At 34.2% G+C, this 12,299-nt stretch overlaps 1 protein-coding gene across 1 annotated transcript in view; it reads right to left on the bottom strand.

Annotated features, from left to right (window-relative positions):
• Positions 1-403: 403 nt before the first annotated feature.
• LOC128556448 (uncharacterized) overlaps positions 404-12,299 on the bottom strand; it is a 54,390-nt gene continuing 42,494 nt past the window's right edge. The window contains exons 6-7 of the mRNA XM_053541642.1: positions 7,444-7,506; positions 404-5,679 (exon numbers count right to left, since the gene is read on the bottom strand). Coding sequence (XP_053397617.1) covers positions 5,575-5,679; positions 7,444-7,506 — 168 coding nt within the window. The 3' untranslated portion in view covers positions 404-5,574. The remainder of the gene's footprint in view (positions 5,680-7,443; positions 7,507-12,299) is intronic.

The raw sequence follows: 12,299 nt of genomic DNA, 5'->3' as shown, positions 1-12,299 counted from the left end.
GTAGAACAGTATTCTATCCTAAAGTCATTTTAAAAAATTATATATATATACATATGTGTGCATGTGTCTTATTTAGTTATATCTACATCTTTTATATTCATTCTTTGTTAATGTCAAAAGGCATTTTTTTAAATTTGTAATTGTTTTTTTTTTTGCAGTGTTTTCTGTTTGAACGTGTACATGTGCATGAAAAGAGTGTTATATAAATCTGGTACAATCATCATGATGATGATAATAGTAATAACATATACCTATTTCAAATAAAAAAGCCGTATAAATGTGATTTAATAATGATAATAAGAATCATGCTGTTGCGTTGCTGTGACTTTGCCTCGCATCAAACAATACTCAACGCTCACCATGAGCACTTTGGGCTCAATGTGCAAAAAATAACAATAAAATGTTACAATACTTAAATTTTTATTTCAACTTATATATCACAAATCAATTACTGCTAAATATATTCCAAAATGTACGTACAATTCATTAGTGATAAATGCAATCATGAACATAAATTATTACAGTTATTTCTTGTATCACAGAGAAACTGTCTGACTACAATAAAAACAAAATTGAGCCACGCCATGAGAAAACAACATAGTGCGTTTGCGACCAGCATGGATCAAGACCAGCCTGCGCATCCGGTTTCTCTAATTCCAGTAGGCCTTGAAAGCTAACAGCATGGATCCTGACCAGACTGCGCAGATGCGCAGGCTGGTCTGGATCCATGCTGGTTGCAAACTCACTATGTTGGTTTTCTCATGGCGTGGCTCAAATACAGTTGAAACTCAACATCTCAAACTTCCTTGTCTCGAAATTCCGGCTATCTCGAAGACATTTTCAAGCCCCGTCCCAAAACCATGTGTATAAAATATCATTTTAAGTCATATTTCTGCTTTCGGTATAACGCTCAATCCCTTGGAATTGACATACGGAGTTTCGACTGTATACACATATTTATCAGTTGCTATAAAAAAAAGTTCTAGAAGATAACCCTTCTAAGTTTGAAAAGCCATTTGAGGTTTACTTTACAAATATGTAGTTTGTACTTGTTACTATACTTTTACGTCTTCAGCTACTTCTGAAAATTCTGGTCCACCTTAAACCTGGTTCTTCATTTTTTTAGAACAGCATAAGCTTCAGGAAGAAAAACACTAAATACAGTCTGGTGCAAAATTATTACTTCACTGACTGATTTTGGCTGTAGTTTCACATTCATTTCTCATGTTCAATATATAAACTAGTATTGAACTTTATTCTTATACTTTATCAATACCTCTAATAAATAACTGAACCTAAATATTTACCTACCTATACATTTAAGGTGTATCGAATTTAGATGAAAAGTTAGGGTGAATTGTGGTTGTTAAGAAACAAACTTTGCTCTTACAGACATTCCAATGACAAGAGATAGGAATAAAACAACTTCAAACTGAGTTCTCTTTCCATTGAAATGGTATAAAATCGCAAAGTAATACAAACATTATAATTGAGCTGCACCATAAGAAAACCAACTTAGTGCATTTGCGACCAGCATGGATCCAGACCAGCCTGCGCATCCGTGCAGTCTGGTCAGGATCCATGCTGTTTGCTAACTGTTTCTCTAATTGCATGGTCACAAATGCACTATGTTGGTTTTCTCATGGTGCAGCTCAATCATAATGTCTGTATTACTTTGCAATTTTATACCATTTCAATGCAAAGAGAACTCAGTTTCAAGACTGTTTTATTAGACAGCAGTCTGAAGCTGTTAACAGCATAAAATTTCTAGACATCGCTTACAGTCCCCTCGACATGACAATTTAATAGTTGCTACAGTCAAAAGCACTGTGTGAACTTGTGTGATATCAAACTGTAGTTTTACTTCCATGAGCTTATGGTATGCCTTTAAAATGTACCCTCAAATTAAAACAATTTCAACTTAAACAGGAGGCTTTACCTAGATGTAAACATAAAATTCTTATGTGTTCTGAAGTCCTGGTAAGGTGCCATTAATTAACCAGTATAAGCTAATATCAGATGTGGATGCTTAAAAAAAACGTAGATTACTGAAAATTTAATCAAATAAGATGCAAAACTAAACTCACTCCTGCAAGGCAGCAATCAGCAAGTTGAAGTAAAAACTCAGTGCAGATAAGTGTGTAACAATTCAGGGTATGTAAATATAATTCAATTTTAGGAGAACAGGTGCTGGTCAAAATGTGAGAAAACTAATTCTTTAACATTGAATAAGTAATAAAGACTTTATAAAAACTGGCTGCATGATGTATCAAGGGAAAGCTATCATTTGATAAAAAACAATCACAAGTAAGATATCATTTCCAGAATGACCTTTGTGACTGGTAATTAACAGAGTACAACTGAAGGTATCAATCAGTACAGTCATCTTAACAAGAAGATTTGTCTGCAGGCTACCTGTAACTAGTACCATGACACATGCAATATCTATATCAGCACTAACAATTAACAATCATTCACTGTATAACCCCTTAAAAACAGTTACAAATCTAACACTGACGATTTTCACCTAGCTTACTATTCCCTTTTATTTGGAATGAGGAGTTGTTGTTGTTGTTGTTGTTTTTGCTATTTCATGATTCCCATTCTTTCATTAAGTATGGTATGTGATATGTATCCTCTTATACTGTTTTTGTGATTCAATCAGAATTATGTCGTGGTGCTAAAAGGTTTTACACATTTTGCATATTTAATGTGCCTGAAACATCTGTGTTTATTTAGCTGGATCAGCATACACAATCTCCATAAAATACAATATTCTTTATATTATACTCATTTGAAGTTAAAATGCCTTTCCTTTGACGAATAAACATACATTGATCATATCCTAATTCCTGTTAACTCCAAAAGACGGAGTACTTCCCAAGTCCGGCACTCAAATAAGATACGAGATAGCATGCACTTTACTGCACATTGCGTTTTGATGTTGTGATACAATATTAGGATATTTGTTGCTGAACCCTAAGCCTTCACAGTGGACAGTTTTATCCATTTAGAGATTTAAAGCTTGATAAATAAACAAATTAGAAGGAAAAAAAAACCTGTGAAAATAAGATATTAATCACTACCCTAACAGCTTCATTCGAGTATGAAATACATTGGTTCCCTTTATAAAAATGCCATATATATTTCATTACCATATAATAACTACAATAAATGTAATCCATTCCTGAATTAATCTTAACAACAAGAGAGCCATAATGGTCCTATATTGCCCACCTGAGTTTCAAAGCTCAAAAAGGTACAAGAAGAAATATTTCTACCAATGCCCAACTGACTTATAAAACTTGCAAGCAGATTCAAGAGATTTTTGAAGTTAACCCAAGAAACATTTGTGCAAAATTAGTTTAAAACCAGGCCTGCAAGCTCTGACAAGACATTTCAAAGTTTGTGGATTAAATACATATAGTGAAAAGTGACCATGAACACATTCCCTCCCGAGGCTATAGTCTATTTTACAAAATGGAATAATTTTAACGACTGAGTGAAATTATTTCATATCAGACTACTGTTTCAAGAGGAGATGTTGTTTGAAGATCTTTCTTTTATAGCTCCTGATACCCCTAAAGTGGAACAGTTTGCAAAATTTTGGAAGTGGACCATCCCAGAAACCCAGGCTAGAGTTTACCAACTTCACAAAATATTGTTTTTTTTGAGATGTTGTTTAGTTTATATGTAATTATTTTAGGTTGATTGTAAAGGAAGTTCTACAACTTATATTAATCACTCTCGACACCTCATTCCTGATGGAATCCATCACCATGAGGGTATGAGAGAAGAGGCCAGTTTCCCATTTTTTAATGCTGAGCACCAAGCAAGGGAGCTACTGGTACCATTTTTCATGTCTTTGGTACGACGTGGCTGGGATCGAACCCACGACCTCAATCACTAGGTATCGAGGCGGTTGTCAAGATGCTGTTTGAAGAAATTGCTGACATTGATGGACAACAGACAGTGAGTGAGCTAAGCCATTTAAGGGACTGTAGAATAATCATAATAATCATCTCCTCTCTATAAATAATACATTTCATTTATTCTAACAAACACATAAACACATAATGTAGCAAATGAAAAATAAGATAGATAATAAATGCTTACAAAGTGAAATGAGGTAGAAGTCACCAAAACGCTGCTTTAAAAATACCACCTGGGTCTATAAATAAATCTGTCAAAATTTGTTTCAGAACAAAGTCCAAATTTCATAAAAATTTGATTATAATCACTGAAAAATTCCAGAAAAATATATATATAAATGTCAGAAAAAAAACAACAAATAAGTATAGCAAAACAGTCTACTTTTGTTTCTTACAGATCCAAAATGTCTCTACAGATCATTAATACAATATAGAATACAACCACATGAAACAACAATTAAAACACTCAGGGTACAGTAACTATATGTAAATACTAAAACAATAAAAAATATTTACAGATTACTCTTATCACATATTTCAGATATTGTTGAAAATATTTTCTTTAAAAAAAACATTGGCATAAGTTAATTGTGTTTTATAATTTAAGACATGTAAGCATTATTCTGCTTATAACATGAAACAACTGTATATTAAAAACACCTCAGATAACAGAAATATACAACATATCTAGACCTGTACTGCTGTATCTTCTTTGTTTGCTTTTTTGCACTATTGTGAAAATCATTAATAATCATAGGAGTCTCTTATTTTTGGGGAATTTCATGATTGTGCAAATTCATAGAATTAAATCAAATACAATTCCCTTTCATTTTCTCTTCAAAAGCTGAACTACATGAATCTGTATCACCATAAAACAGCTGTCTTGGCCAAAACCACAAAATTTCATGCCCATGAAATTAAATGATTTCATATTTGAAGTTCTTCTCATGTCATTCCAGAACATTTTCATTTTCCAATATAAACTATAACAATACAGATTCTATCACATGCCCTATGTGTTAAAATACGGATCATCTGACTTCATGAAAATATAAAATAATTTTACACAAAAAATTATTGATATGTTTGTTATTGAAATAAGCTGTACTGAGTTAAAGTAGATAAGAGGAATACAATAAGAAAAATGTTGAAGTTATATTAACATCCCCTACCCCGAGGTGAAGATTTTCAGTAGAGGATGTAAATGTCTCTATAAAATTGCTTTCAAGCAAACCATTTGCTTTACATACACAAATGTGACTGAATACTTTTACAAAGCTGTCTTGCCATTTGTCATTGTTACAAAATGAGACAAATTCTTAATAGTGGCGAAAGAATTTTGAAAAAAATAATTGGCAAAAAACTGTCTTACTTGGAATACAATGACAGACATTTGGATAAAAAAAATCTGACTGCTACAACGACAAACGTCCAAACACTTTTCAAATTCCTCATTAAATATCTAGCTAATTATAAATTCATAAACATTTCATATAGCAAACAACTCAGTGCTTCAAACAATGACCAAATATGGAATGCAGCATTTCCATTCAGCAAAACCTTTTAACGCAGTCCCTGATATATAACACAGTTCTACAATCTCTGCTAGTAAGCCTATTGCTGATCTCTATGTCAAGGCACGTCACCAGAGAGGATTTTTCTTGAACATTCCTTTCCAACTAACATTCTCAGCGTCTTCCATCCGCTTGGCCAGGAATTCTAACATCTGCTCAACTTCCTTCATCTCCTGATAAACATGTAAGAATAATGTAAAAGTCCTTATCATCTAGAAACATTAATTTTGAAATTTGTCAAGATGATCTAAAGACCCCTACATTTGGTCTAACTACAGCGGATATCTTGAAACAAGAGGGTCATGATGACCCTGGATCGCTCACCTGAGAAATATGAGCTACATGTTTCAAATGTCAAACTGATGATTTTTATCTAAGCTCTAGGCCTTCTGGCTTATTTTTAAAAATTTTTTGAAGACTTTTCTATGTACAATCAAGTAACCCCACGGGGCGGGGTCAATTTGACCCCGGGGGTCATGATTTGAACAAATTTTGTAGAAGTCTACTAGGCAATGCTACATGTCAAATATCTAAGATTTTGGCCTTCTCACCAGGTTTATTTTTAGAAATTTTTTGAAGATTTTCCTATGTAAAATCAAGTGACCCCTTGGGTGGGGTCAATTTTGACCCCGGGGTCATGATTTGAACAAATTTTGTAGAGGTCCACTAGGCAATGCTACATGCCAAATATCTAAGCTCTAGGCCTTCTGGTTTATTTTTAGAAAATTTTGAAGATTTTTCTATGTACGATGAAGTAACCCCATGGGGCGGGATCAATTTGACCCCGGGGGTTATGATTTGAATAAATTTTGTAGAGGTCCACTAGGCAATGCTACATGTCAAATATCTAAGCTCTAGGCCTTCTGGTTTATTTTTAGAAATTTTTTTGAAGATTTTCCTATGTAAAATCAAGTGACCCCTGGGGCAGGGTCAATTTTGATCCCGGGGATCATGATTTGAACAAATTTTGTAGAGGTCCACTAGGCAATGCTACATGTCAAATATCTAAGCTCTAGGCCTTCTGGTTTATTCTTTTAAAAAAAATTGAAGATTTTCCTATAGAAATCTATGTAAAATCAAGTGACCTCTGGGGCGGGGTCAACTTTGACTCCGGGGTCATGATTTGAAGAACTTTAGTAGAGGCCCACTAGGCAATGCTACATGTCAAATATCTAAGCTCTAGGACTTCTGGTTTTTGAGAAGAAGATTTTTTAAGATTTTCCTATGTAAAATCAAGTGACCCCTGGGGCAGGGTCAATTTTGACCCTGGGGTTATGATTTGAATAAATTTGGTAGAGGTCCACTAGGCAATGCTTCACACCAAATATCTAAGCTGTAGGGCTTCTGGTTTTTGAGAAGAATTTTAAAGTTTTTCCTTTCGGTTGCATGGAATTCAATTCTTTGAATAACTTTTAAAGAAGACCATCCAAGGAACATCCCTGTGAAGTTTCATCAAAATCGACCTGTTGGTTTAGGAGGAGATGTTGTTTAAAGGAAAGTGTGGATGGACGACAGACGGACGGACGTACAATGGACGCCGGACGGTGAGCGATCACAATACCTCACCCTGAGCACTTTGTGCTCGGGTGAACTAAAAAGGCTCAATGGCCATGATTATTGCCATTTGAGATAATTCTATTTGAATGGCATTTTTTTTTTATTTGACTAAGGGAAATGGAAATTACTTTATTGAATACTGTCATTTATTCTGTTGGGTTTAAAGTCACACCAATACAATTTAGGTCCTGATTTTGATGACGGAGAAAGACCATAAGTGCTTAATCTGTCATGCTCTGTGAAATATGTGACAACCAAAAGGTATTACAAGCCGTATGCTTTATGAAAACATGTGACAACTAGAGAGTTTTACAAGCTTTATGCTGTATGAAATAAGTGATTTCTAATATAATGGGTACTAAATTATAAGCAATCCCTACCTTGTTAATTTTATCATTCCTCCTCTGTTTTAGTTCTGGTGCCGCTGCTTCTAGTTTCTCAATCTGAAAACGTCATTCTAGAAATTAACAGCTATACACACCAGTAAACACTAGTAAATTTTGTAAAAAAACACCAGAAAATCATGTACAAGCACCTGTGAATCATGTACAACCACTAGTAAATCATGAACAACACCAGTACATAATGTACAAGCACCTTTAAATTATGTACAAGCACCTGTAAATCATGTACAAGCACCAGTGAATCATGTACAAACACCAGTAAATCATGTACAACCACCAGTAAATCATGTACAACCACCAGTAAATCATGTTCATGTGTGCAGATAATATCATTTATGCCTAGAGTTGGGTATCATGACTAAAATTTCTATTTTTCTACTAAGTTTCTACTTTAAACAGGTATATATACATAAAACCAACAACACAAAACAATGAACAGTGTACCAACACAACTGTTCCAAAAATAGAAACAAAACAGATAGTATCAACAAGAGACCACAGAGTGATCTTGGCACCCACCAATGTACCAATTTTGAGTGTTCCAAATTTCAAGACTTAATGACTAGCTCAAGGTTAAATTTCATTTCCGTACACAACACTGTGCATGTGGTCCAAATTTGAAAGCTGTAGCTTGAGAAATGTGAAGGTAGGTCACTAGATCAATTTCACAAACAAAGTTCTTTGTACACAAAACTATATGCATGTGCATCAAGTTTGAAGGCTGTAGTTTGAGAAATGTGAAAGTAGGTCACTAGGTCAAAATAAAGGTCAAATTTTATTTCAGAACACAGAACTATGCATGTGGTCCAAATTTGAAGCCTGTACCTTCAAAAATGTGAAAGCAGGTCACCAGGTCAATGTCAAGGTCAAAGTTTGTTTCGGTACACGTTCCTATGCATGTGGTCTAAATTTGAAGCCTGTAGCTACAGAAATGTGAAAGTAGGTCACTAGGTCAATCTTAAGGTCAAAGTTCATTTCGGTACACAAAACTATGCAAGTTGTCCAAATTTGAAGGCTGTAGCTCGAGAAATGTGAAAGTAGGTCACTAGGTCAAAATCAAGGTCAAATTTTATTTCAGAACACAGAACTATGCATGTGGTCCAAATTTGAAGCCTGTACCTTCAAAAATGTGGAAGTAGGTCACTAGGTCAATCTTAAGGTCAAAGTTCATTTCTGTACACAAAACTATGCATGTGGTCTAAATTTGAAGGCTGTAGCTTTAGAAATGTGAAAGTAGGTCATTAGGTAAAAATCAAGGTCAAATTTCATTTCAGAACACGAAACTATGCATGTGGTCCAAATTTGAAGCCTGTACCTTCAAAAATGTAAAAGTAGGTCACTAGGTCAATGTCAAGGTCAAAGTTTTTTTTCAGTGCACAAAACTATGCATGTGGTCCAAAATCGAAGGCTGTAGCTACAGAAATGTGAAAGTAGGTCACTAGGTCAAAATCAAGGTCAACTCATGTCAAGGTTCATCTTGCCACTCAAAACCATACGTGGTCCAAATCTGAATGTTGTAGTTTATTGACAAGACTTTAAAAGCTTTTCCCTATACAAGTCTATATGAACCATATGACCCCCAAGGCGGGGCCATATTTGACCCTAGGGGGATAATTTGAATAAACTTGGTAGAGAACCACTAGATGATGCTACATTACAAATGCCAAAGCCCTAGGCTTTGTGGTTTGGACCAGAAGATTTTCAAAGTTTTTCCCTATATAAGTCTATGTAAATCATGTGACCCCAAGGGCGGGGCCATATTTGACCCTAGGGGGATAATTTGAACAATCTTAGTAGAAGACCACTAGATGATATCACATACAAAATATCAAAGCCCTAGGCCCTGTGGTTTTGAACAAGGGGTTTTTCAAAGTTTTTCCCTATAAAAGTCTATATAAACCATGTGACCCCAGGGGCGGGGCCATATTAGACTCCAGGGTAATAATTTGAATCATCTTGGTAGAGGACCACTAGATGATGCTTCATACCAAATATCAAAGCCCTAGGCTCTGTGGTTATGGACAAGAAGATTTTCAAAGTTTTTCCTTATATAAATCTATGTAAATTATAGAAATAAACAAAGGGCCATAACTCATTCAAAAATTGTTGAACCAGTCTGATTTTCAGGGGGACACAACTAGAGTACCAATAAATCATTCTGACAAAGTTTGGTCAAAATCCCCGTGGTAGTTTCTGAGGAGATGCAATAACAAGAAATTGTTAACGGAAGGATTGACGGACGGAAGGACGGACATACGGAAGGAAGACGGACCACGGACGCAGAGTGATTTGAATAGCCCACCATCTGATGATGGTGGGCTAAAAACAACCACAGCCAAACACTAGGGCATGAAAGAAAATGTAATTCTTAAAGACATTAAAATTTTGTTAATCTATATTTGCTAAGATTTATGTCAGTTAAAAAACATACCACAAGTGACCACAAGTCTACACTAGAACTGTCACAGGAGTGACTCATACCCCCACCATACGGTCTTGTCACAGAAGAATGGCAACCATAAGAAATCTTAAAAATACTTAGTCTTTGGAGTACTTCATCCTGGGCTTCCACATGTAAGTAATACTAGTATAATACTAGTATTGTAATACTAGTTTCAGTTTATTTCAACAAGCATGAAGGCCTCCGGCCCATATACACAATATTTACATAGCTAAGCTTATACAATACATGCATACAGTTTGTACTTGTGTGATACCCAGCTGACATTTTATTAAATATAATACACAAATAATACAGTAATTATTCAGTTCGTCACATATTATACAAATTTCATATTACCTATTGTCACTATATTCCGCTCTTAACTTAAATGCATAATATATGTATATTGCCAAGTTTCTTATAATATTAACATTGGTACTTGACATCAAAATACAAAATTTATTAACATTTGGATATCTAAAATATTTTTCTTGCAGATATTTTTGTCGTATATTTCTATATATTGAACAAATAAGTATAAAATGGTACTCGTCTTCGACACAATTTTTACAATAAAACATAATCTATCATTTTTAGGTATACCCAAATGTCTTCCTTTTTCTATTAATAGTTGGTGAGATGAGGATCTTAGAGAGACGATACTTGATCTAAACTTAACTATATCTATAGCATCTACATATGCTTCGACATCAAAATTTGTCTTAAATACATGGTAATATGTTAATTTTCTATTCTCAGCACATTTTGTGTTCCACATTTGCAGATACTGGTCTTTTAGACGTTGCAAATAGGTATATATGAAAACATTTTGATTGTTTACTTTTTGACTTTCCCAAATATATCCAAATCCATTACTGTACAAATTACGTTTAATAACACTGGCCCAGTTACTGTATCCAAGGGAATCTAATTTTAATAACATGTTATAGCATTTTTTCACATATCGACAGTCAGGCATTTCTAAAATCTTGATCCAGTACTTAATACATCTTTTTTGTGCTACAATATACATAGGATATCGACCACAGTCTCCCATAATAGCTTCATTACATGCTTTAAGGGAAGCATTTAAGAACCGTTTACATGCATATATATGTACTCTTTCAGTATTTTCCATCATATGGATTCCCCATAACTCAGACCCATAAAGTAGTACAGGTACAACTTTAGTATCAAATATCTTAAAATATGTTTTGTGTGACATAGGTAATACATTATTCAAACTCTGCAAGAGGGAAACAATAACCCTTTTAGCTTTTGAAGCCATACAATCAGCCATTTTAAACAATGACATACGGCATGTGAATTGTAAACCTACATACATAAAAGAATTTTGTGTTTCAATACGAGTACCGTCATAAAACCATTTTTCATTTTTTGACAGCTGACCACCATTTTTAAATACAACTACTTTTGTCTTGCTAATATTAACAGACAGATGCCAATCTATACAATATGATGCACAGCATTTAATTGTTTCTGTAATCCTACCACTGTGTCGGAAACAAGGGCAACATCATCTGCAAACATTAATGTAAATACTTCAACCACATCTGGACTCAACTGAACACCATGTGACCCACAATTTTCTACTACTGATGCTAATTCATTGATAAATAAACAAAATAAGATTGGACTCAGCTTACATCCTTGTCTTAGTCCAATAGGGCAGTCAAATATATTTGAACAGACAGATCCGTTTCTTACACAAGCCTTAACTGTATTGTATACTGCTTGTATAGATTTGAATAAATGACCTTTTATACCACTTTGATTTAAGGCTTGGTAAAGTTTTGTTCTGTGTACAGAATCAAATGCCTTTTTAAAGTCGATAAAGGCTACATAAAGACTTTTACCTTTTTTACACAAGTATTTGCTTATCATAGAATATAGAATAAAACCATTATCAACTGTGGAATAACCAGAGCGGAAACCGGCCTGGCTCTCCGTAATTTTATCATATGCATTTACATAGAAGGTTATACGTTTATTCAAAATACTTACATATATTTTACTAAATAAATCGACCAGTGATATGCCCCTATAATTGTCAGGTTCATTTAAACTACCCTTTTTATGTACAGGTATTAAAATACAGTGTGTCCAAGCACTAGGGAATTCTTCTGATTTAAATATTCTATTGAACAATTTCCTCAGATATGGCAAAATGACATCAATTCCATATATAAAATGTTCAGCTATCAAATTACCAGAGGAGGCTTTCCTTGGATTTATATCATGTATGGCATCTTTAATTTCTTCATCAGTTATATCGCTGTTAAATAGAATATCTTCGACACTATCATATATATTGGTATCATACTCCACTTCTTGTACATAAACACCATCTTCAGAACTAAATACATTT

This window comes from Mercenaria mercenaria, chromosome 4 (assembly GCF_021730395.1).
Source record: "Mercenaria mercenaria strain notata chromosome 4, MADL_Memer_1, whole genome shotgun sequence".
Classification (NCBI taxonomy): domain Eukaryota; kingdom Metazoa; phylum Mollusca; class Bivalvia; order Venerida; family Veneridae; genus Mercenaria; species Mercenaria mercenaria.
The sequence above is the reverse complement of the archived record's forward strand: the minus strand, read 5'-3'. Positions and strand labels throughout refer to the sequence as shown.